General features: G+C 47.8%; 1 protein-coding gene across 1 annotated transcript; it reads left to right on the top strand.

Moving 5' to 3' along the window:
• Nucleotides 1-1,038: 1,038 nt before the first annotated feature.
• On the top strand, nucleotides 1,039-24,999 carry LOC311104945 (neuronal acetylcholine receptor subunit beta-2-like; the record flags this gene model as incomplete). The annotated part of the gene is made up of 5 exons (XM_084146933.1): nucleotides 1,039-1,090; nucleotides 14,376-14,521; nucleotides 14,753-14,907; nucleotides 23,648-24,656; nucleotides 24,844-24,999. 5 exons carry the CDS (start codon nucleotides 1,039-1,041, stop codon nucleotides 24,997-24,999), a joined length of 1,518 nt encoding a protein of 505 aa, XP_084003059.1.
• Nucleotides 25,000-26,560: the final 1,561 nt, after the last annotated feature.

Raw genomic sequence — 26,560 nt, 5'->3', positions numbered from 1 at the left:
TACCCAGCCAGCGCCTCTCTCTAGCGGGAAGGGACGGCTCCATGCGGTGCGCATCAAACCCACCCGCCGGGTCTAATGTGTTTAATGCAGATAACTTTGATATCAGGCATTATGGTGCCCGCATGGTTATTCTGCATGGGCTATCAATCTCGTCCACTTAGATCTTTAGGGGCAAGTTTTTTTCCTCTGTCATGATCATGCGTTATTGTTGTGACTGGTTGGAAGCCTGAAAAGTTAATGTTGTTATTTTATTTGTCAGATTAAAAGCCGTATTTTGTGTTATTGTAGTGGCGCCCCATGGAGAGGGGGTTTAACTTAAACCAAACTGTGTTTTTCCAAGGATTAATCCCTCCTCAATTAAAATAAGTAAATGCAGGCTATTAGAATAGCCTACGTCTGAAAGGCTTTCCCTAACGATCGCCTCGGGGATCTCTACTGTAATTGCTTCCTGTTTGTTGTCACAAATGTCAACTGTGTAGATCAAAACTGAGCGATGTATGGAGACTAGAACCTATCGCCGCCCGACGGAGAGCGCACCAGGCGGGCAGGGCAAAGTGAGGACGACCGCTTTAATCATTTATCTACAGTATTACCCTATCTCCAGTAACTGGCCATCCATCTCCACAGCCGCCAAATTTCAGGGAAAATAACGTTTCAATACTCAAGTAAAATTAGGGAAACCTTTTCTGCGCCCCCGGTTTGCTGTGCGATCACAGTTCCATGACTGGTGGGGGTCGGACGCGTAGCCCCACTCAGACGCGTTGTGACAGAAACAAGCCTCCGCATCTGGGAAGAGTGAACAACCTTCTCCTCGCCTCGTAACGAGATTTGAAGCCTCTCCCTTTATCAAACCAACGGGCATCGTCGGATACCAACGACTTGAAATGACACCTTAAGCCACCCTCTTACCGCGCGCTGGTGTGTGCTGTCTCTGATATTACTTTTCATTTTCACACTGAGAGCGAAAAGGGGGGAAACAGGCAACTCGTCCATCTCCAAGTTTTTGGGTGTCGGTCGCAGTGGAGGGAGCGAGCGGCGATGGCCGCCCCGGTGACAGCAGCGCTCGCTCTCCTGGTTCTCACCGTGGCAAGTGAGTAATCCCTCCAAATCTAGTCGGCCCTGTGCGGGACCGGGACCTCCGGGGTACCATGGGTATACTTAGACAGGACCATAACTATAGCCTACCGTGGCTCTTCACATTGTAATTCGGCCGCGACACACCCTGGATATCCATGATGATTACAGTTTGAGTATAAGGGTGGGGGAAGCCTATTTTTAACGATGATAAATTAACAATAATTTTGTTTGAATATCAAGACCTAGGATGCATAAAGTAAAAGACAATTATTCTCATCCGTGTCTGGATAACACCTAGACTATGCGTAACGGGGGTTATGTTTATAATTGTGTCTATGATAAACTAGCCTACTGTTGTAAATTACTGTGATGTTTAAATTGTTTCCCTGCTTTGATAACATTATATATTTTCAACAGACAGACCAGTGGGGAAAGTACTGCAAGTATTCCGTGCGTCAGATTGTGTTTAGGCACGTGATTTTAACACCTCGATTAATTAACGTGCTCGCTTTTTACAGCATACACGCTGGCTGGTATGCACTACGCAGCAATGTGTGACATACACACACAGGCCTAGAGAGAGGTCTCCGAATTTCACACACAGTATTCATCTTTATTAGGCTTTAAGCTAATAGGCCTAAAGTTTAAAGCTTTTGGCCGAATTGTAGAATGATCAAACTGACTCATCATCTAACTTATTTGAAATCTTGACATGATAAGCCTTTTATAACAGCCATTTAACAGAAAGGATATTAAAATGTTGTGTCTAATTGAACATACACAATGCCAAATAAACCTGCTTGATTTTATGATTTCCTTATGTCTGATTGTGCTTAATGGTTTGGTATGTGGCAAAGTTCACTGCTGATGATGATTAGGACATCAAAGTGCAGTTCCACCCTGGATTTGGAATATATACATTTTACTCAAACCCATAGAGGAATTTAAAGACGTTCCTTTGACTTACCTCTACATTGTAGATATGTCAGTGCATCACCTCTTTAATGGTATGCCCCTTTTACCGACACTGTCCATGGAGCTGAATTAGGGCCCCTTTTACCGACGCTGTCCATGGAGCTGAATTAGGGCCCCTTTTACAGACGCTGTCCATGGAGCTGAATTAGGGCCCCTTTTACAGACGCTGTCCATGGAGCTGAATTAGGGCCCCTTTTACAGACGCTGTCCAAGGTGCTGAATTAGGGCCCCTTTTACAGACGCTGTCCAAGGTGTTGAATTAGGGCCCCTTTACAGACGCTGTCCAAGGTGTTGAATTAGGGACCCTTTTACAGACGCTGTCCAAGGTGTTGAATTAGGGGCCCTTTTACAGACGCTGTCCAAGGTGTTGAATTAGGGCCCCTTTTACAGACGCTGTCCAAGGTGTTGAATTAGGGCCCCTTTTACAGATGCTGTCCAAGGTTCTGAATTAGGGCCCCGTCCATGGTGCTGAATTAGGATAGGCCTACATTTCAGTTTATTCATGCTTTTCATGTCAGTCAACTCTACGTTGTTGGTGAACACTGGGGATGTTGGAAGAGATGATTTAACTCCAAAAGATTTAACTCCAAAACTTGGATTCTCAGGTAGGCCTAATGAGTGGTCATCCTGTGAATGTGTTTTCCCAACTTCCCTTATCTTCCTCCTGAGGATGTGTAGTGAGCACCTGCAGACTAGACGCCCTGCCTGTCTTCCGAGAGCTGTCTCGGGAGACAACATAGCGTGACCGTGTCACTGTCACCTCTTGTCTCACTCTGTCTGGAAACCACTCAATCTGGCAACCGCCTCAGTAGAGTTTAGCTTCGTGTTCTCACTGTCTTGCACTCTCTCTCTTGCTCTTTTTTTGGGGTGGTTGTAAAGGTTAGGGGGTAGTAAAGTCTATTTTACTCAGTATCTTTCTGTCTGGCTGTAACTCTATCTTTCACACCCTCTTTTCTTTTCATCTGTCTGTTTCTACCCAGTCATTTCTCTCTCTCTCTCTCTCTCTCTCTCTCTCTCTCTCTCTCTCTCTCTCTCTCTCTCTCTCTCTCTCTCTCTCTCTCTCTCTCTCTCTCTCTCTCTCTCTCTCTCTCTCTCCCTATTTCTCTCTCTCTCTCTTTCTCTCCCTCCTTCCCCAACCCCTCTCCCCCCCAGTAGCAGCTGCATGCTGTAGTGGTAGCCTAAACTGCGGGTGTGCTAATGCGTGCTAAAGCTAACTCTGATTAGATCTCTTGCTTGTTCACTGGCTGCTCAATGCCCAGGAGTGCAGGAGGGGGAATCACACGCTAGCAGTCTTTCGCTTGATGCACGCATGCACACCCACCCCACCCCTCAAATATTTCAGAAACACTGTTTAGGAGAAATTGGCAGAATACTTCCATGAATAATCTGGTGACCATTTTCAGAGAGCAGAAAAACATGCGAGAGAGAGGAAGAGAGAAAAAGAAAGAGAAAGAGAGAGAGAAGTAGAGTGGTCTCTTATGTAGATGACGTTCTGTGAGAGCCAGCAGCAGGAGTTGCATCAGTTGGTTTTAGAATCCAGGCTCCGCTCCCTCTCCTGCTCCTGGCCGCATTAGTTGATGTGAGAATGACAGACAGGGAAAAGAGAACAGAAGAAAACCACTCTCCCTCTCCTGCCTTCGCTCCGCTCGACCTGCACTTGTAACCTGTTACTGTCGCTGGAGCGGAGAGCGGAGAGCGGAGCAGAGGGGGACAATGAAAGAGAGGAGAGGAAGAGCAAGGAAAGAGAGGAGATGGGGAGGAGAGCAATGGAAGAGAGGAGAGGGGGAGGAGAGCAAAATAAGAGAGGAGAGGAGGGGGGAGGAGAGGAGAGTAGAGCAGAGGAGGAAAAACAGGGCCGTGCACAGACCTTTCAGGGGGCAGGTGCTCAAAATGAAAAAGTGCCCCCACGCAAGCTCTGTACAGGGCAGACCAACGGACGGGACGGGGTGGGTTGCAGCGAACTTGACAACGTCACAAAGACTTGTATCTGTGCACGTGCCTGAGGGCAATGGAAGAGAGGAGGAGAGAGGGGGGAGAAGAGCAATGGAAGAGAGGAGGGGAGAGGGGGGAGGAGAGCAAGGGAAGAGAGGAGAGAAGGGGAGGTGATGAGGAGAGGCTGGAGGAGGGCTGATGTGAAGAGGGGCGGCAGGGTGTTTCGTGAGGGTGCAGTTATTCTCAGCGTGGGAGTGTAATGTTGCCTGTCAGCTGGAACACAAGTGCCCCTGAGACTGGGAGCAGAGTATGCATGAGCACACACACACACGCACACACACACACACACACACACACACACACACACACACACACACACACACACACACACACACACACACACACACACACCACCAACATCAACAACAGTTTGAACACAGCCTAGCACAGCCAGCGCAGGCAATATAGAAACTGCACAGTTACAACAATGATCACAGTCAGCACAATTATCACCTTTACAGGAATCACAGTCAGAGCATCCAAAACACACCCAAAACACAAGGTTAACAGTCAAAGCAGCCAAAACACACCCAAAACACAAGGTTAACAGTCAGAGCAGCCAAAACACACCCAAAACACAAGGTTAACAGTCAGAGCAGCCAAAACACACCCCAAAACACAAGGTTAACAGTCAGAGCAGCCAAAACACAAGGTTAACAGTCAGAGCAGCCAAAACACACCCAAAACACAAGGTTAACAGTCAGAGCAGCCAAAACACACCCAAAACACAAGGTTAACAGTCAGAGCAGCCAAAACACACCCAAAACACAAGGTTAACAGTCAGAGCAGCCAAAACACACCCCAAAACACAAGTTTAACCAAAACAGACCACCATAGGCAGTTAGAGATATAGTATCTGACTCATCAAAACCAGAGCCACATACTGAATATACAGTGGGGAGAACAAGTATTTGATACACTGCTGATTTTGCAGGTTTTCCTACTTACAAAGCATGTAGAGGTCTGTAATTTTTATCATAGGTACACTTCAACTGTGAGAGACGGTATCTAAAACAAAAATCCAGAAAATCACATTGCATGATTTTTAAGTAATATATTTGCATTTTATTGTATTACATAAGTATTTGATACATCAGAAAAGCAGAACTTAATATTTGGTACAGAAACCTTTGTTTGCAATTACAGAGATCATACGTTTCCTGTAGGTCTTAACCAGGTTTGCACACACTGCAGCAGGGATTTTGGCCCACAGACCTTCTCCAGATCCTTCAGGTTACGGGGCTGTCGCTGGGCAATACGGACTTTCAGCTCCCTCCAAAGATTTTCTATTGGGTTCAGGTCTGGAGACTGGCTAGGCCACTCCAGGACCTTGAGATGCTTCTTACGGAGCCACTCCTTAGTTGCCCTGGCTGTGTGTTTCGGGTCGTTGTCATGCTGGAAGACCCAGCCACGACCCATCTTCAATGCTCTTACTGAGGGAAGGAGGTTGTTGGCCAAGATCTCGCGATACATGGCCCCATCCATCCTCCCCTCAATACGGTGCAGTCGTCCTGTCCCCTTTGCAGAAAAGCATCCCCAAAGAATGATGTTTCCACCTCCATGCTTCACGGTTGGGATGGTGTTCTTGGGGTTGTACTCATCCTTCTTCTTCCTCCAAATACGGCAAGTGGAGTTTAGACCAAAAAGCTCTATTTTTGTCTCATCAGACCACATGACCTTCTCCCATTCCTCCTCTGGATCATCCAGATGGTCATTGGCAAACTTCAGACGGGCCTGGACATGCGCTGGCTTGAGCAGGGGGACCTTGCGTGCGCTGCAGGATTTTAATCCATTACGGCGTAGTGTGTTACTGTCACGATCGTCCAATGAGGGAGACCAAAGCGCAGCGCGTTGAGCGAACATGACTTTATTATATTAAAGTACTGAACACCAAAACAACAAACAATGACGATACGTGAAGTCCACAGTGACAAAGACTGATACGGAACAAAAACCCACAACACTAAGGTGAACACTGACAGTTTAAATATGGCTCCCAATCAGAGATAACGAGCCGACAGCTGACACTCGTTACCACTGATTGGGAGTCACACGACCAAACAAGGAAACACAACCAAAACCAAACCAAACACAACAAAACGAACACACCCTGGCTCAACATACAAAGTCCCGGAGCCAGAGCGTGACAGTACCCCCCCCTAAAGGCGCGGACTGCGACCGCGCCTCAAAAACCCCAAACAGGGGAGGGCTGGGTGGGCATTACTCCTCGGAGGCGGCTCCGGCTCCGGGCTTGACCACCACCCTTCTTCAATCCCCCCGTAGCGCCCCCGGTCCGATCTGACCCAGCTGGTAGGATCTGGACTGACGACGCGCACCCCTGGCTTGGCGCGTGAGGCAGGAACGGACCGGACCTGGCTGACGATACGCACCCTAGGCTTGATGCGTGGAGCCGGAACGGGCCTCACCAGGCTGACGACTTGCATCCCTGGCTTGGTGCGAGTAGTAGGAATGGGCTGGATCAGGCTGACGGCTCGCACCCTTGGCTTGGTGCGAGTAGCAGGGACGAGCTGAACCAGGCTGACGACTCGCACCCTTGGCTTGGTGCGAGTAGCAGGAACGGGCTGGACCAGGCCGACGACTCGTACCCCTGGCTTGGTGCGAGTAGCAGGAACGGGCTGGACCAGGCTGACGACTCGCACCCTTGGCTTGGTGCGAGTAGCAGGAACGGGCTGGACCAGGCTGACGACTCGCACCCTTGGCTTGGTGCGAGTAGCAGGAACAGGCCGGGCTGGGCTGGCGACGCACACCGTAGGCTTTGTGCGTTGAGCAGGAACAGGCCGGGCTGGGCTGGCGACGCACACCGTAGGCTTTGTGCGTTGAGCAGGAACAGGCCGGGCTGGGCTGGCGACGCACACAGTAGGCTTTGTGCGTTGAGCAGGAACAGGCCGGGCTGGGCTGGCGACGCACACCGTAGGTTTTGTGCGTTGAGCAGGAACAGGCCGGGCTGGGCTGGCGACGCACACCGTAGGCTTTGTGCGTTGAGCAGGAACAGGCCGGGCTGGGCTGGCGATGCACACAGTAGGCTTTGTGCGTTGAGCAGGAACAGGCCGGGCTGGGCTGGCGACGCACACCGTAGGTTTTGTGCGTGGAGCAGGAACAGGCCGGGCTGGGCTGGCGACGCACACCGTAGGCTTTGTGCGTTGAGCAGGAACAGGCCGGGCTGGGCTGGCGACGCACACCGTAGGTTTTGTGCGTGGAGCAGGAACAGGCCGGGCTGGGCTGGCGACGCACACCGTAGGTTTTGTGCGTGGAGCAGGAACAGGCCGGGCTGGGCTGGCGACGCACACCGTAGGCTTTGTGCGTTGAGCAGGAACAGGCCGGGCTGGGCTGGCGACGCACACCGTAGGTCTGGTACGTGGAGCAGGAACAGGCCGGGCAGGGCTGTCGACGCACACCGTAGGCTTTGTGCGTGGAGCAGGAACAGGCCGGGCTGGGCTGGCGACGCACACCGTGGACTTGGTGCGTGGAGTAGGAACAGGCCGGTCCATACTGGGAACACACACCACTGGCCTTAACCGGGGATCAGGAACGGGCCGGACCGGACTGGTAACACACCTCAGTCTCTCACGCCGTGCCTCAACTACTTCCCTCCCTCTACTCGCCAATGGCTCCCGTAATCCGGTAGCCTTCTCTCCACGTCTCCCTGTGGCAGCCTCCTGCTGCCCAGCCGCCCAAGCCATGTGCCCCCCCCCAAAAAACTTTTTGGGGTTGCCTCTCGTCCTTCCGACGATGACCCTGCTGACGCCGTTGCTCCTCTCCATCCTGGGTCTCCCCCTTCATCGCCCTCCGGTACCGGACGGCCTCCTCCTTCGTAATATGCCCCCAGCCGAGGAGGACATCCACCAGCGTTACCTCCTGCGTGTGTTCCTGGACACGCTGCTTGGTCCTGGTACGGTGGGTTTTTCTGTCACGATCGTCCAATGAGGGAGACCAAAGCGCAGCGCGTTGAGCGAACATGACTTTATTATATTAAAGTACTGAACACCAAAACAACAAACAATGACGATACGTGAAGTCCACAGTGACAAAGACTGATACGGAACAAAAACCCACAACACTAAGGTGAACACTGACAGTTTAAATATGGCTCCCAATCAGAGATAACGAGCCGACAGCTGACACTCGTTACCACTGATTGGGAGTCACACGACCAAACAAGGAAACACAACCAAAACCAAACCAAACACAACAAAACGAACACACCCTGGCTCAACATACAAAGTCCCGGAGCCAGAGCGTGACAGTTACTAATGGTTTTCTTTGAGACTGTGGTCCCAGCTCTCTTCAGGTCATTGACCGGGTCCTGCCGTGTAGTTCTGGGCTGATCCCTCACCTTCCTCATGATCATTGATGCCCCACGAGGTGAGATCTTGCATGGAGCCCCAGACCAAGGGTGATTGACCGTCATCTTGAACTTCTTCCATTTTCTAATAATTGCGCCAACAGTTGTTGCCTTCTCACCAAGCTGCTTGCCTATTGTCCTGTAGCCCATCCCAGCCTTGTGCAGGTCTACAATTTTATCCCTGATGTCCTTACACAGCTCTCTGGTCTTGGCCATTGTGGAGAGGTTGGAGTCTGTTTGATTGAGTGTGTGGACAGGTGTCTTTTATACAGGTAACGAGTTCAAACAGGTGCAGTTAATACAGGTAATGAGTGGAGAACAGGAGGGCTTCTTAAAGAAAAACTAACAGGTCTGTGAGATCCGGAATTCTTACTGGTTGGTAGGTGATCAAATACTTATGTCATGCAATAAAATGCAAATTAATTACTTAAAAATCATACAATGTGATTTTCTGGATTTTTGTTTTAGATTCCGTCTCTCACAGTTGAAGTGTACCTATGATAAAAATGACAGACCTCTACATGCTTTGTAAGTAGGAAAACCTGCAAAATCGGCAGTGTATCAAATACTTGTTCTCCCCACTGTATTTATATGAATCTATATATTATTAACTATCATTGATCTCTGTTTTTGCAAACAAAGGTTTCTGTACCAAATATTATGTTCTGCTTTTCTGATGTATCAAATACTTATGTCATGCAATAAAATGCAAATTAATTACTTAAAAATCATACAATGTGATTTTCTGGATTTTTGTTTTAGATTCCGTCTCTCACAGTTGAAGTGTACCTATGATATAAATTACAGACCTCTACATGCTTTGTAAGTAGGAAAACCTGCAAAATCGGCAGTGTATCAAATACTTGTTCTCCCCACTGTATATAGCTGAATGCTGGGAGATGTAGGGGCAGGGCAGATGCAGACGCAGCGGAAGGGAAGGCTGAAGTGGTTGACCCTGACAAGGAATACCACCACCATGGGTCATTTAATAATTTACTCACTGGATACTTCTGCCCATGAAGAAACAGATTATGCGGTAGATGGTGTCTTTTCCCACAATAAACCAAAATATGTTACTTTGAGCATTTGTCTGAAGTATAACCAAGGTGTGTTTGTATGTTTGTGAATTGCAGAAGAGACTGTTGTTGTTTTGCCCAGTTGGAAATAAAAGCGTCATAGTATAAGCGTTGAGGTTCAGGCTTTCTGCATGTGAGATGATGCTGTTTTTATTTTAGTAGAGTTTAATTATTGATGCAGTTAGAGTGCAGCGAAGTGGAGGAGGAGGAGGAGGAGGAGGAGGAAGAGGAGGAGGAGGAAGAGGAGGGGGACCAGGAGGGGAACCAGGAGGAGTATGATGCGATGCGTTGGTCTGGAGTGAAGTCCTCATGCTCTCTCTCTGCCTCGCCTCTCAAAACTACAGTGTAAACCTTTCATATACAGTGTGGGAAAAAAGTATTAGATCCCCTGCTGATTTTGTACGTTTGCCCACTGACAGTGTCCTGTTTAGGGTTAGACACCCGTGTGTCCTGTTCAGGGTTAGAGAGCTGTGCGTCCTGTTTAGGGTTAGACAGCTGTGTGTCCTGTTCAGGGTTAGAGAGCCGTGTGTCCTGTTTAGGGTTAGACAGTGTCCTGTTTAGGGTTAGACAGCCGTGTGTCCTGTTTAGGGTTAGACAGTGTCCTGTTTAGGGTTAAACAGCTGTATGTCCTGTTTAGGGTTAGAGAGCCGTGTGTCCTGTTTAGGGTTAGAGAGCCGTGTGTCCTGTTTATGGTTAGACAGTGTCCTGTTTAGGGTTAGACACCCGTGTGTCCTGTTCAGGGTTAGAGAGCTGTGTGTCCTGTTTAGGGTTAGACAGCTGTGTGTCCTGTTCAGGGTTAGAGAGCCGTGTGTCCTGTTTAGGGTTAGACAGTGTCCTGTTTAGGGTTAGACAGCCGTGTGTCCTGTTTAGGGTTAGACAGTGTCCTGTTTAGGGTTAGACAGTGTCCTGTTTAGGGTTAGACAGCTGTATGTCCTGTTCAGGGTTAGAGAGCCGTGTGTCCTGTTTAGGGTTAGACAGTGTCCTGTTTAGGGTTAGACAGCCGTGTGTCCTGTTTAGGGTTAGACAGTGTCCTGTTTAGGGTTAGACAGTGTCCTGTTTAGGGTTAGACAGCTGTATGTCCTGTTTAGGGTTAGACAGCTGTATGTCCTGTTCAGGGTTAGAGAGCCGTGTGTCCTGTTTAGGGTTAAAGTAAAGACCTGTGTGTGTGTAAGAGTCTTAAGTATTTGATGTGTGGTCTGGATGAGAGGTGAGCTGCATCTCAAATGGCAACCTATAGAGCCCTAAGGGCCCTGGTCAACAGTAGTGCACTATATACAATATCTAGAGCCAAGAAGGGTTCTTCGGCTGTCCACATAGGAGAACCCTTGGAAGAACCCTTTTTGGTTCCAGGTAGAACCCTTTTGGGTTCCATGTAGAACCCTTCCCACAGAGGGTTCTACATGGAACCCAAAAGAGTTCTAACTGGAACCAAAAAGGGTTCTCCTATGGGGACAGCCAAACAGAGTGTAGGAAATAGGGTGCTACTTTTGGAATCAATCGTGTTGCTGGTCTCATTGAGTGGGTGTTCATCAGTTGGGCATCTGAGGTCCTTGACCTTCAGGTGACATTCTTCTTGAGAATAGTTAACCAGCCAGACAACCTACTTCACTGCCTGCAGGTCTATAGTATGTATGTTACTGCCCACCACTTCTCTGAACGGAGAAAAAATTAACAAGTTTATATCCTGATTCCCTGAATCTTACGAATCAAATGATGTTCTTGGAAAGAGACTTTGTAAACAAAGGCAACATAATCCAATCACATGACTATCATAATCTGCTCATTGTTTCAATGTCTCCAAATCTCAACTCTGTGTTGTACTGAGCTCTATTCCACCCAACGCTCACTGAGCTCTCTCTCTTGCTCTCTCTCGTTCTCTCTCTCTCTCTCTCTCTCTCTCTCTCTCTCTCTCTCTCTCTCTCTCTCTCTCTCTCTCTCTCTCTCTCTCTCTCTCTCTTCTCTCTCTCTCTCTCTCTCTCTCTCTCTCTCTCTCTCTCTCTCTCTCTCTCTCTCTCTCTCTCTCTCTCTCTCTCTCTCTCTCTCTCTCTCTCTCTCTCTCTCTCTCTCTCTCTCTCTCTCTCTCTCTCTCTCTCTCTCTCTCTCTCTCTCTCTCTCTCTCTCTCTCTCTCTCTCTCTCTCTCTCTCTCTCTCTCTCTCTCTCTCTCTCTCTCTCTCTCTCTCTCTCTCTCTCTCTCTCTCTCTCTCTCTCTCTCTCTCTCTCTCTCTCTCTCTCTCTCTCTCTCTCTCTCCTCTCTCTCTCTCTCTCTCTCTCTCTCTCTCTCTCTCTCTCTCTCCCTCTCTCTCTCTCTCTCTCTCTCTCTCATCTCTCTCTCTCTCTGTCTTTTTGTCTAATCCTGATTGACTGTTCACCCACAGTATCACACCTCTCTCAGGATACTGACCTCCTGTGTGTATCAGCATCATGTCACCATCTCTCAGATGCCTCCTCCACACCGCCCCGCACTTGTCTTTTTTTAGCAGCTTTATTGAGGAATATTTTGCTCAGTATGACTGTGATATGTGATTGTTTCAACTAGCTACCTTAAGAAGAATGCACTAACTGTAAGTCACTCTGCAACTGTAAATTACTAAAATGTAAGTGGTGCCATCATTTGGAGTGCATTACAGGGGTGAGAACAGCTTAATGGAGGGGAATGTGTGAGCGGAACACAATGAGCTGATGTGAACCATGTGACTAATCCAGTTAACTGGAGAAAACCATCACATCAGCTCCCCATCATACTGCAGCCATTGGACTGTGGGGGTTTAGACGGTGTGTGTGTGTAGGTGGGTGTTTTGGACTGTCAGTAAAGACACAGTCACGTTTGTCAGATCAGAGACTATATAATGTCCACACACATCTCTGGAGAGATGTTGCATATTGCATTCTCATTGCAGCGGCCACAGGCGATGAGAAAATCCCACGACCCTGCACTCCAAATTAGAAGGACCTTCGCTCTGCACGAGATTTAAACCTCACTCCACTAAACACTGTCCTCTGTGTGTGTGTGTGTTTAAGTGTGTGTGTGTGTATACGTGTGTGCGTGTGTGATGTGCGTTGGTGTGTGTATGTGTGTTTTTGTGTACGAGGGTGCGTTTGTGTGTGTGTGTCCACTAATCAAGCATTCAATTATGCTAATCAAGAGGCAGTTAGTTCAGATCCCCATGAAACCCAATGAGTCAGCTGTGGTCTGGATCGTCTAATATTGGTCTAATGTGGCTCACTGTCTCTGCTAAATGACAGTTCTCTGTAATGGAAGGCTTATTCATACTCTGTTATGCTGGGTTATGTAAAGATATGCACAGTAAGGATGATACCAGGGTATTATGAATATGGACTGGGTGATATGAACAAAGATATAAATGCAACATGCAACAATTTCAAAGGTTTTACTGAGTTACGGTTCATATAAGGAAATCAGTCAATTGAAATAAATTCATTAGGCCCTAATCTATGGCTTTCACATGACTGGGCAGGGGTGGAGCCATGGCTGGGCCTGGGAGGGCATAGGCCCACCCACTTGGGAGCCAGGCCCACCCACTGGGGAGATAGGCCCAGCCATTCAGAATGAGTTTTTCCCCACAAAAGGGCTTTATTACAGACAGAAATACTCCTCAGTTTCATCAGCTGTGCTGGTGGCTGGTCTCAGACAATCCTTCAGGTGAAGAAGCCGGATGTGGAGGTCCTGGGCTGGCGTGGTTACACGTGGTCTGTGGTTGTGAGGCCGGTTGGACGTACTGCCAAATTCTCTCAAATGACTTATGGTAGAGAAATTAACATTCAATTATCTGGCAACAGCTCTGGTTGACATTCCTACAGTCAGCATGCCAATTGCACACTCCCTCAAAACTTGAGACACATGTGGCATTGTGTTGTGTGACAAAACTGCACATTTTAGTGGCCTTTTATTGTCCCCATCACAAGGTGCACCTGTGTAATGATCATGCTGTTTAATCAGCTTCTTGATATGACACCTGTCAGGTGGATGGATTATCTTGGCAAAGGATAAATGCTCACTAACAGGGAAGTAAACTAAATAGTGCACAACATTTGAGAGAAATAAGCATATTTCAGCTCATGAAACATGGGACCAACACTTTACATGTTGCGTTTATATTTTTGTTCATTGTAGTATAAATATCAAGTAGAAGGGTAGTTGTAGAGTGCAGTGTGTACTAGATAAACGTTTTTAAAGTTCAATTTACACAGTTCATGTCTCAATTGTCTCAAGGCTTAAAAATCATTCTTTAACCTGTCTCCTCCCCTTCATCTACACTGATTGAAGTGGATTTAACAAGTAACATCAATAAGGGATCATAGCTTTCACCTGGATTCACCTGGTCAATCATGTCATGGAAAGAGCAGGTGTTTCTAGTGTTTTGTACACTCAGTTTAAATATGTACTATGAGTATGAATATGAACTACAAGGGTTAGTTTTAGGGCTAAATGAATATGTACCGAAACTGAATTTATAGAGAAGTCATTAGTTCAATATGAATATGTACTAGAATGGTGATCTGATGAGTAGTATACAAATCCACTCTACAGTGATGATGACATTAGGCCAGTATGAATATGTACTGTCAGGGTGGAATGGTGTTTTGGGGTGCTGCTGTCTATGTATTTGGCTTACAGTCACACGGCAGACACAGACTGGGACACTTGAATCACTGAGCATCAAATGTGGATGTGGGGCAACAACATGGCATGTTGTCTTAAAGGTTTGATTTTGTTTTTGCGCGCCGTATCTGTCAGTTGTTACATCTTTTCTTCTCTCTCCCTCTGTGTGTGTGTGTGTGTTTGTGTTCAAACGTGTTTGTGTTTGTGTGTGCATATGTATGTGCATATGTGTGTGTGTGCATATACATATATATATGTGTGTGTGTGTAGCTGCCTTGGGCGCGGAGATAGAGGAGCGACTGGTGACCCACCTGCTGTCTCCAGAGCGCTACAACAAACTGATCAGACCTGCTGTCAACAAGAGCCAACAGGTCACCATCCATATACAGGTGTCCCTGGCCCAGCTCATTAATGTGGTGAGCACGCATGCACACACACATGCACGCATGCACACACGCACGCACGCAAACACACACACGCGCACACACACACACGCACACAAACACACACACACACACACACACACACACACACACACACACACACACACACACACACACACACGTACACATTCTCTCTCATGCTTCTCTCTCTCTGTCTGTCTGTCTGTCTGTCTGTCTGTCTGTCTGTCTGTCTGTCTGTTGCAGAATGAGAGAGAACAGATCATGACCACAAACTGCTGGCTGACTCAGGTATGGAATGACTACAGGTTGGTATGGGACCCAGAGGAGTATGAGGGCATTAAGAAGGTCCGCCTCCCATCTCAACACATCTGGCTGCCTGATATCGTCCTCTACAACAAGTGAGTGAGCTGTGTGTTATGTGTAAATATGATCCATACCTACAGTGGGGGAAAAAAGTATTTAGTCAGCCACCAATTGTGCAAGTTCTCCCACTTAAAAAGATGAGAGAGGCCTGTAATTTTCATCATAGGTACACGTCAACTATGACAGACAAATTGAGGGAAAAAAATCCAGAAAATCACATTGTAGGATTTTTAATGAATTTATTTGCTAATTATGGTGGAAAATAAGTATTTGGTCACCTACAAACAAGCTAGATTTCTGGCTCTCACAGACCTGTAACTTCTTCTTTAAGAGGCTCCTCTGTCCTCCACTCGTTACCTGTATTAATGGCACCTGTTTGAACTTGTTATCAGTATAAAAGACACCTGTCCACAACCTCAAACAGTAACACTCCAAACTCCACTATGGCCAAGACCAAAGAGCTGTCAAAGGACACCAGAAACACAATTGTAGACCTGCACCAGGCTGGGAAGACTGAATCTGCAATAGGTAAGCAGCTTGGTTTGAAGAAATCAACTGTGGGAGCAATTATTAGGAAATGGAAGACATACAAGACCACTGATAATCTCTCTTGGGCTCCACGCAAGATCTCACCCCGTGGGGTCAAAATGATCACAAGAACGGTGAGCAAAAATCCCAGAACCACACGGGGGGACCTAGTGAATGACCTGCAGAGAGCTGGGACCAAAGTAAAAAAGCCTACCATCAGTAACACACTACGCCGCCAGGGACTCAAATCCTGCAGTGCCAGACGTGTCCCCCTGCTTAAGCCAGTACATGTCCAGGCCCGTCTGAAGTTTGCTAGAGTGCATTTGGATGATCCAGAAGAGGATTGGGAGAATGTCATATGGTCAGATGAAACCAAAATAGAACTTTTTGGTAAAAACTGTTTGGAGGACAAAGAATGCTGAGTTGCATCCAAAGAACACCATACCTACTGTGAAGCATGGGGGTGGAAACATCATGCTTTGGGGCTGTTTTTCTGCAAAGGGACCAGGACGACTGATCCGTGTAAAGGAAAGAATGAATGGGGCCATGTAGCGTGAGATTTTGAGTGAAAACCTCCTTCCATCAGCAAGGGCATTGAAGATGAAACGTGGCTGGGTCTTTCAGCATGACAATGATCCCAAACACACCGCCCGGGCAACGAAGGAGTGGCTTCGTAAGAAGCATTTCAAGGTCCTGGAGTGGCCTAGCCAGTCTCCAGATCTCAACCCCATAGAAAATCTTTGGAGGGAGTTGAAAGTCCGTGTTGCCCAGCGACAGCCCCAAAACATCACTGCTCTAGAGGAGATCTGCATGGAGGAATGGGCCAAAATACCAGCAACAGTGTGTGAAAACCTTGTGAAGACTTACAGAAAACATTTGACCTGTGTCATTGCCAACAAAGGGTATATAACAAAGTATTGAGAAACTTTTGTTATTGACCAAATACTTATTTTCCACCATAATTTGCAAATAAATTCATTAAAAATCCTACAATGTGATTTTCTGGATTTCTTTTCTCATTTTGTCTGTCATAGTTGACGTGTACCTATGATGAAAATTACAGTCCTCTCTCATCTTTTTAAGTGGGAGAACTTGCACAATTGGTGGCTGACTAAATACTTTTTTTCCCCACTGTATATCTCAGACACTATAGATGTGTTTATAGCCATCTCAAACTTTATAATTGCTCAATATTTTTCTTTTTTTGGGGTATTTTAGTAAGGTTTCCCCATTGCAGCTACTCTTCCTGGGGTCCACACAAAACATGAAACATGACATAATACAGAACATTAATAGACAAGAACAGCTCAAGGACAGAATTACATCAATTTAAAAAAGGCACACGTAGCCTACATATTAATACATACACACAAACTATCTATCAATCATTGAAGTGATATCTTCCCTAACATAATAAATACTCTTCTCCTACTTGTCACTTGCCATCAGGATAATGAATAAAAGGGAAATATTGGTAACACCTTGATTGAAGTGTGGGCTTACAGTCCCAACATGAGACAGGTGTAGGTGGTAATAGCAGCAGTAGTTTGGTTGGTCACAACCAACTGTAAATACTCCTAATATGAGCCCTAACCCAAGGTCAGCAGAACAGGAGGGAGGGCTAAAGTAAAGATGTACTTACTATAATAATTTGGAGGGAGGGAACAGGAGACAGAGATGAGGGCTTAGAGAGAGGGGAGAGATGCGCACTGTGAAATCTGCAGAAAGGAGATTTGGGTTATGAAACGCCTGTGTGATGCGTGTGATCACAGGCCAGGTCAGGTGGCTGTGTGTGTGTTTGCGTGTGTTGGCTGTGTGTGCCTCACCTATTTCACTCTCCAGATACTGAACATCATTGTCATCGCAGTTCTGTCCTGAGCTAGTTTGTCTGGCCTTTAGACTCTATAGTGGACATGATGCATTTATTTTTAGTGTTGTGAAGCATCATGTGAAAAATGGAAGTGACATAGAATTTATATTTGATTAGATTGGGTTGGATTTGGTGTTGCATTTGGCTTGTCAAAGTGAGAAAGAAATGAGATTTATTTGTATATAGAGATATAGTTGTTTGGGTATAGAGCTATAGTTGTTTGGTATAGAGCTATAGTTGTTTGGGTATATAGCTATAGTTGTTTGGTATAGAGCTATATTTGTTTGGGTATAGAGTTAGTTGTTTGGGTAGAGAGCTATAGTTGTTTGGTTATAGAGCTAGTTGTTTGGGTATAGAGCTATAGTTGTTTGGGTAGAGAGCAATAGTTGTTTGGGTATAGAGCTATAGTTGTTTGGGTAGAGCACTATAGTTGTGTGGGTATATAGCTAGTTGTTTGGGTATAGAGCTATAGTTGTTTGGTATAGAGAGCTATAGTTGTTTGGGTAGAGAGCTAGTTGGTTGGGTAGAGAGCTAGTTGGTTGGGTATAGAGACATAGTTGTTTGGGTATAAAGCTAGTTGTGTGGGTAGAGAGCTATAGTTGTTTGGGTATAAAGCTAGTTGTGTGGGTAGAGAGCTATAGTTGTTTGGTAATAGAGCTAGTTGGTTGGGTATAGAGCTAGTTGTTTGGGTAGAGAGCTATATTTGGGTACAGAGCTATAATTGTTTGGGTATAGAGCTAGTTGTTTGGGTAGAGAGCTATATTTGGGTATAGAGCTATAATTGTTTGGGTATAGAGCTATAGTTGTTTGGGTAAAGAGCTATAGTTGTTTGGATATAGACCTATAGTTGTTTGGGTATAGAGCTATAGTTGTTTGGGTATAGATCTATAGTTGTTTGGGTATAGAGCTATAGTTGTTTGGTTAGAGAGTAATAATTGTTTGGGTAGAGAGCTATAATTGTTTATGTATAGAGCTAGTTGTTTTGGTAGAGAGCTATAGTTGTTTGGTATAGAGCTACAGTTGTTTTGGTAGAGAGCTATAGTTGTTTGGTATAGAGCTACAGTTGTTTGGGTAGAGAGCTATAGTTGTCAGGGAGTGATGTGTACGCGGCGAGTGAAGTCAGACGCAGGACACAGAGATTCAGGCAGACTACTTTACTAAATGTAAAGTACAAAACAAACACCTCCGCAACTGGAGGGAAAAACACCATATACGAAATATGGAATAACAGCAAGGCCGAACATCGACTAGACATAAAACAATAACACACAAATACCAAACGTGAGACAAGGGAAATTATAGGCTAAACAATCAAACATAATAGACAACAGGTGTAACTACTCAAGACAAAACAAGACAAACACCGAAACATCGATCGGCAGTAGCTAGTACTCCGGGGACGACGAACGCCGAAGCCTGCCCGAGCAAGGAGGAGGAGCAGCCTCGGCAGAATCCGTGACAGTACCCCCCCCTTGACGCGCGGCTCCAGCCGTGCGCCGACCCCGGTCTCGGGGACGGCCAGGAGGACGCGGAGCAGGGCGAGTTGGATGACTCCGTTGGAACTCCGTCAAGAGGGAGGGATCTAAGATGTCCCTCCTAGGCACCCAGCACTGTTCCTCCGGACCGTACCCCTCCAACTCCACGAGATACTGCAGACCCCCCATCCGACGTCTCGAATCCATGATGGACCGGACTGAGTACGCCGGAGCCCCCTCGATGTCCAGTGGGGGCGGTGGAGCCTCTCGTATCTCATTCTACTGGAGTGGACCAGCTACCACCGGCCTGAGGAGAGACACATGGAACGAGGGGTTAATGCGGTAATCATTGGGCAGTTGTAACCTGTAACATACCTCGTTCAATCTCCTCAGGACTTTAAATGGCCCCACAAACCGCCAACCCAGCTTCCGGCAGGGCAGGCGAAGGGGCAGGTTTCGAGTCGAGAGCCAGACTCGATCTCCAGGTGCATAAACTGGACCCTCATTGTGGTGGCGATCGGCGCTCGCCTTATGCCTACGGATAGCCCGCTGCAGATGGACATGCGCAGCGTTCCATGTTTCCTCCGAGCGCCGAAACCATTCATCCACCGCAGGAGCCTCGATCTGGCTCTGATGCCAGGGTGCCAGGACCGGCTGATACCCCAACACACACTGAAAAGGAGTCAGATTAGTGGAGGAGTGGCGAAGTGAGTTCTGGGCAATCTCTGCCCAGGGGATATACCCCGACCACTCCTCCTGCCGGTCCTGGCAATAGGACCTCAGAAACCTACCCACATCCTGGTTTACTCTCTCCACCTGCCCATTACTCTCAGGGTGAAAACCCAAGGTAAGGCTAATCGAGACCCCCAAGCGTTCCATAAACGCCCTCCAGACTCTAGAGGTGAACTGGGGACCCCGATCAGACACTATATCCTCAGGTACCCCGTAGTGCCGGAAGACGTGTGTAAACAGGGCCTCAGCAGTTTGTAGGGCAGTAGGGAGACCTGGCATTGGAATGAGACGGCAGGCCTTAGAAAACCGATCCACAACGACCAAAATCGTGTTATTCCCCTGGGAGGGGGGAAGGTCCGTGACAAAGTCCACCGATAGGTGAGACCATGGCCGTTGTGGAACGGGTAGGGGTTGTAACTTCCCCCTGGGCAGGTGTCTAGGTGCCTTACACTGGGCGCACACCGAGCAGGAGGAGACATAAACCCTCACGTCCTTGGCTAAGGTTGGCCACCAGTACTTCTCACTAAGGCAGTGCACTGTCCGGCCAATACCAGGATGACCAGAGGAGGGTGACGTGTGAGCCCAATAAATCAGTCGATCACGGATCTCGAGCGGCACGTACTTCCGCCCCTCTGGACACTCTGGAGGAGTAGGGTCGGTACGTAACGCCCGCTCGATCTCCGCATCGACCTCCCACACCACCGGTGCCACCAGACAAGACTCCGGAAGTATGGGAGTGGGCTCAAGGGACCTCTCCTCTGTGTCATATCGCCGGGACAGGGCGTCTGCCTTAGCGTTCTGTGACCCTGGTATATACGTGAGCTTAAAGACAAACCGGGCCAGAAACATGGCCCATCTAGCCTGACAAGGGTTCAGTCTCCTAGCTGCCCGGATGTACTCCAGGTTACGATGGTCAGTCAGAATGAGAAAAGGGTGTTTAGCCCCCTCAAGCCAATGCCTCCGCACCTTTAGGGCTTGAACCACTGCTAGCAGCTCCCTGTCCCCCACGTCATAATTACGTTCCGCCGGGCTGAGCTTCTTAGAATAAAAGGCACAGGGACGGAGTTTAGGAGGCGTGCCCGAGCGTTGAGACAGTACAGCCCCAATCCCCGCCTCTGACGCGTCCACCTCCACTTGGAACGCCATCATAAGCCCTCTGTTGCCACGAAATGTTGGGGTCATGAGATATTAACCAAGGAAGCCCCAACACCATGGGAAACGCAGGAGAGTTGATCAAATACAACTGTATAATTTCCTCATGACCCCCCTGCGTCTTCATCTTAAGTGGCGCCGTGACCTCCCTAATCAATCCCGACCCCAAAGGGCGGCTGTCTAGGGCATGGATAGGGAAGGGCACATCAACTGGTATGAGGGGAATCCCTAACTTATAACAGAAACTATGATCAATAAAATTCCCAGCTGCGCCTGAATCGACTAGCGCCTTATGCTGGGAGTGAGAAGAAACCTGGGGAAACACAACTTGGATACAGTGGACAACAGAGAGCTCTGGGTGAGTTGGGCGCTTACTCACCTGGAATGACTCATCAGTGCGTGACCTGCTGCCTCGATCCCTAGGAGACCCTCCCCAGCACCGAACCGCAGTGTGTCCTCTACGGCCACAGTTGGTGCAGGGGACGGCCTCTCTCCGGGTCTCTCTCCTCCTCTCTCTAGCACCAGCACCCCCGAGCTCCATAGGGCTCGGCTCGGAGGTGCTGGGGGATGGAATGGACGGCCCCAGCTCCGGACGTCCGCGGGTAGCGCAACAGGGTATCCAGACGGATCGACATGTCCACCAACTGATCGAAGCTTAGGTTGGTGTCCCTGCAGGCCAACTCTCGGCGAACGTCCTCCCGTAGGCTGCACCTATAGTGGTCGATGAGGGCCCTCTCATTCCATCCCGCATTGGCCGCCAGAGTCCGGAAATCCAGTGCGAATTCCTGCGCGCTCCTCTTCCCCTGTCTGAGGTGGAACAGATGCTCCCCCGCCGCTTTCCCCTCTGGGGGATGATCGAAAACCGCCCTGAAGCGGCGGGAGAACTCCGCATAACTGACGGTGGCGGCGTCTATTCCCCTCCATTCGGCATTGGCCCACTCCAATGCCTTGCCGGACAGACAGGAGATGAGGGCGGAAACGCTCTCGTATCCCGAGGGCGCCGGGTGAATGGTTGCCAGGTAGAGTTCTACTTGGAGCAGGAAACCCTGACACCCGGCCGCGGTGCCATCATAAGCCCTCGGGAGCGAGAGCCGAATCCCACTGGACTCCGGAGATGGAACGATGGGTCTGGCCGATGGTGGTGGTATTGTTGGAGGAGGTGTGGGCAAACCTCCTCTCTCCCATCGGCTCAAAGTGTCCATAACATCCTGCATGGCGGTGCCGAGTCTCTGGATCATGGCGTCTTGGCTGCTTACGCGCTTCTCCAATGATCCCGTCGGTACCGCTGATCCTGCTGACTCCATGGTGGTGTGTTATTCTGTCAGGGAGTGATGTGTACGCGGCGAGTGAAGTCAGACGCAGGACACAGAGATTCAGGCAGACTACTTTACTAAATGTAGAGTACAAAACAAACACCTCCGCAACTGGAGGGAAAAACACCATATACGAAATATGGAATAACAGCAAGGCCGAACATCTACTAGACATAAAACAATAACACACAAATACCAAACGTGAGACAAGGGAAATTATAGGCTAAACAATCAAACATAATAGACAACAGGTGTAACTACTCAAGACAAAACAAGACAAACACCGAAACATCGATCGGCAGTAGCTAGTACTCCGGGGACGACGAACGCCGAAGCCTGCCCGAGCAAGGAGGAGGAGCAGCCTCGGCAGAATCCGTGACAATAGTTGTTTGGGTATAGAGCTATAGTTGTTTGGTATAGAGTTATAGTTGTTTGGGTATAGAGCTATAGTTGTTTGGTTAGAGAGTTATAATTGTTTGGGTAGAGAGCTATAATTGTTTATGTATAGAGCTAGTTGTTTTGGTAGAGAGCTATAGTTGTTTGGTATAGAGCTATAGTTGTTTGGGTAGAGAGCTATAGATGTTTGGTTATAGAGCTAGTTGGTTGGGTATAGAGCTATAGTTGTTTGGGTAGAGAGCTATAGTTGTTTGGGTATAGAGCTAGTTGGTTGGGTATAGAGCTATAGTTGTTTGGTATAGAGCGCTATAGTTGTTTGGGTATAGAGCTAGTTGGTTGGGTATAGAGCTAGTTGGTTGGGTAGAGAGCTATAGTTGTTTGGGTGGAGAGCTATAGTTGTTTGGGTATAGAGACATAGTTGTTTGTGTATAGAGCTAGTTGTTTGGGTAGAGAGCTATATTTGGGTACAGAGCTATAGTTGTTTGGGTATAGAGCTATAGTTGTTTGGGTATAGAGCTATAGTTGTTTGGGTATAGAGCTGATTGTTTGGGTATAGAGCTATAGTTGTTTGGTATAGAGTTATAGTTGTTTGGTATAGAGCTATAGTTGTTTGGGTATAGAGCTATAGTTGTTTGGTTAGTGAGTTATAATTGTTTGGGTAGAGAGCTATAATTGTTTATGTATAGAGCTAGTTGTTTGGGTATAGAGCTATTTGGTTAGGTAGAGCGCTATAGTTGTTTGGGTATAGAGTTAGTTGTTTGGGTAGAGAGCTATAGTTGTTTGGGTATAGAGCTAGTTGTTTGGTATAGAGGTATAGTTGTTTGGGTAGAGAGCTATAGTTGTTTGGGTAGAGAGCTATAGTTGTTTGGGTAGAGAGCTATAGTTGTTTGGGTAGAGAGCTATAGTTGTTTGGTTATAGAGCGAGTTGTTGGGTATAGAGCTAGTTGTTTGGGTATAGAGCTAGTTGTTTGGGTATAGAGCTATAGTTGTTTGTGTATAGAGCTGTATAGAGACTTTTAACCAGCTGCATATTTAGAACAGGAGGAGACATTAGAGGAGTAGAGCATCGTGTTTGTGTGTGTGTTTGTATGTGTGTGTGGTTAGGAGCAGAGCAGTGTGTTGGCTGGATTCCTCCTGACCTGCCCTATAATTGACTCAGGCCTGTCCTGTGACGCAGTTCCCCCCTGTCCCCGCCCCTGTCCCCAAGTGCAAGATATTCTTTATTTATTTGTATTTGTATTTTTTCTTCTAATATGTGTCTGTGTACATGTGCTGGCTCTGACTCCTTTCTCTCTTCTCTTCACCTCAGTGCGGATGGGAACTATGAGGTGTCGTTCTACTCCAACGCATTGGTCTCCAACAATGGAGAGGTGTACTGGCTGCCCCCCGCCATCTACAAGTCGGCCTGCAAGATCGAGGTCCGCGACTTCCCCTTCGACCAACAGAACTGCACCCTCAAGTTCCGGTCCTGGACCTACGACCACACGGAGATCGACCTGATCCTGCTCAGTGACTTCGCCAGCCGTGACGACTTCAAGCCCAGCGGCGAGTGGGACATTGTGTCTCTGCCGGGTCGCAAGAACGAAGATCCCTCTGACATCACCTACCTGGATATCACCTATGACTTCATCATCAAGCGCAAGCCACTGTTCTACACCATCAATCTAATAATCCCCTGTGTGTTGATTACATCTCTGGCTATCTTAGTGTTCTACCTGCCGTCTGACTGTGGAGAGAAGATGACGCTCTGTATATCTGTCCTCCTGGCCCTCACTGTGTTCCTCCTCCTGATCTCCAAGATCGTCCCGCCTACGTCTCTAGCTGTCCCTCTCATAGGGAAGTATCTGATGTTTGCCATGGTGCTGGTCACCTTCTCCATCGTCACCAGTGTGTGTGTGCTCAACGTGCACCACCGCACGCCCTCCACACACACCATGCCCCGCTGGGTTAAGCGCCTCTTCCTGCACCGCCTCCCCTCCTTCCTGTTTATGCGTCGGCCGGGCAGCTCCAACATCCGGGAGAGGTTCCGCCAGAAGCACCAGCGGCGCTCCTACTCCGACCTGAAGCTGAGAGACGGGGCAGTGGCGGTGGCCGCGGGGGGGATGGGGGTGGCCGGGGGGTCCGGGATGGGCGGGGCTGACTCCTTCTATGTGAACGAGGAGTCAGCCAAGCGGTACGGCTGGAAGATCAGCGACCTGTCAGAGAACACAGAGTTCAGGAAGAGGATGACGGTGAAGTGTCATGCAGACGTTGAGGAGGCTGTGGACGGGGTGCGCTACGTCGCAGAGAAGATGAAGATTGAGGATAACGATGAGGGGGTGAGTGTGTGTGCATGAGTGTGAATGTGATTCTACCTTGTGTGTGTGTGTGAGGAGCGATAGCCTTGAGATGATTTGAGCAGAGGTGACATTCACAGCAAGTATAGTACATATTGTTGTCCTTCTGTTGTCTTGTATTGTCAAAGAGTCTTAAATCGTGTACTGCTCTTTTTGTTTCCTGCCACAGGTCATCGAGGACTGGAAGTACGTTGCCATGGTGATTGACCGGCTGTTCCTGTGGATATTTGTGTTCGTGTGCATTACCGGGACGTTGGGGCTGTTCATGCAGCCCCTCTTCCAGAGCTACAACACGCCCACGGCAGATGACCTGGAGCAGAATTGACCTTCGATCTACAACCTTTGACCTTTGACCTGACCCTGACGCCCCCCAACACCCTCATGTTTCCAAATGCTAATGTTTTAGCATTTGTAGCACAAATCCCATTCAAGTACCGATATTAGGATTTGTACTACAAATGCTAAAACATTAGCATTTGGAAACAGTGCCATTGGAACTAAACCAAAGCATGGATTGCTGTCATACCTTGTCCATAGACTGTTTACAGGGTAAGGACACCAATATGTCATTTTGTAATTTGGGTGAACTATAACATCGTATATGGAACAGAGCGACCCCACCCCTCATACCGTCCATCCCTCTATCCTCTCCTCCCCCTCTGTCACTCACAGAAGGTCAAAAGGACAGGAACAACTCAGGACAGGATTCTTTATCTTCCTCTGTATTGATTCTCCTCCACCCTGCTTTGATTCAAATCCCTCCTTTTCTACTAGTTCAACTCTTTTCAAGTTCAGCCTGAGTTTAATTCATTCACAACTAATTGGTAACCAGACGGTGTCAGGCCTTGCATGCCGAAAAAGGGTCATTCATCTTTTATTTTATATCTGTATTTAATTTGATAAGGGGGGAGACAATATTTTCTGCACAGTTCCGGAATCATTTGCTGAGCCCAAAGATACACACACACACACACACACACACACACACACACACACACGACGAGTCCGTCACTGGCCCGAAGACGACAAAGTTGTTAGTCTCTCCGTGTGTCCTCATCCAGTGAAGCACAGACAGACTCACGTACATAACGCTTGCCTTCAGATGGAGACGGAGAGACGCATTTCTTTAGACAGGAACGCCAGCAGGCTTGTTAGTTTGCTGTGAAAGGGGAAGCCTTGACGGTCTCCCCTCACACTACAGTGTGTTGAGTGAGTACTACTGTACAGTATTTGGGACTTCTTCTGGCCCCAGGTGGTCAGTCACTTGGACTTTCAAAGCGATTACATTTCCTTTTAAGCCGTCCGGGTTATGTTATGTTCAAAATGGTTGTTCTTATGTGTGGAAAGAGGGAGGGACCAATGGGAAACTAGCTGTAAAGTAAACCCAAAATTACCATAAAACTGTTGTCCCTCACGTTTGCTTCTCTTAAAGGTACAGTACACTGTTTTTGTCAAAGCAGTGTTCTATCACACAACGGTTGCCAGGGAACCATCAGCAATATGTACAGTATTTTATACACAGAAACCCCATAAACAAACCGGTCAAACTGAACAGCGTTTGACTCTACACTAGCAATCTTCCAGGCGGTATAAATATTGCTTTGTATTTTTCAGAAATCTTTTACCCAAGTCTGTGTTCATTATTTCTTGAAGATACTTAATTTGTTGTCACGGTCATACAGTATGTGCACTCTGTCACTGCTAGCCAAGGGAAGGCGTACTTTACACATTTCAAGTTAAGCGTAAGTTTCGTTCTCATTTCATGTATTTCTTTTCCTCAGTGAAATGTATTTTTCTTTCCACTGGCCAGTTATGTGACCTGTTTCGGTTTTGTCTTCCTGGACTTATGTATTCTGGGTAATGCTGAGAATTACAGGAAGTAACGA

Source organism: Coregonus lavaretus, assembly GCF_964263955.1.
Source record: "Coregonus lavaretus genome assembly, chromosome: 29".
Taxonomy (NCBI): domain Eukaryota; kingdom Metazoa; phylum Chordata; class Actinopteri; order Salmoniformes; family Salmonidae; genus Coregonus; species Coregonus lavaretus.
Note: the sequence above shows the minus strand (reverse complement) of the source record. Positions and strands in the feature narration are given on the sequence as shown.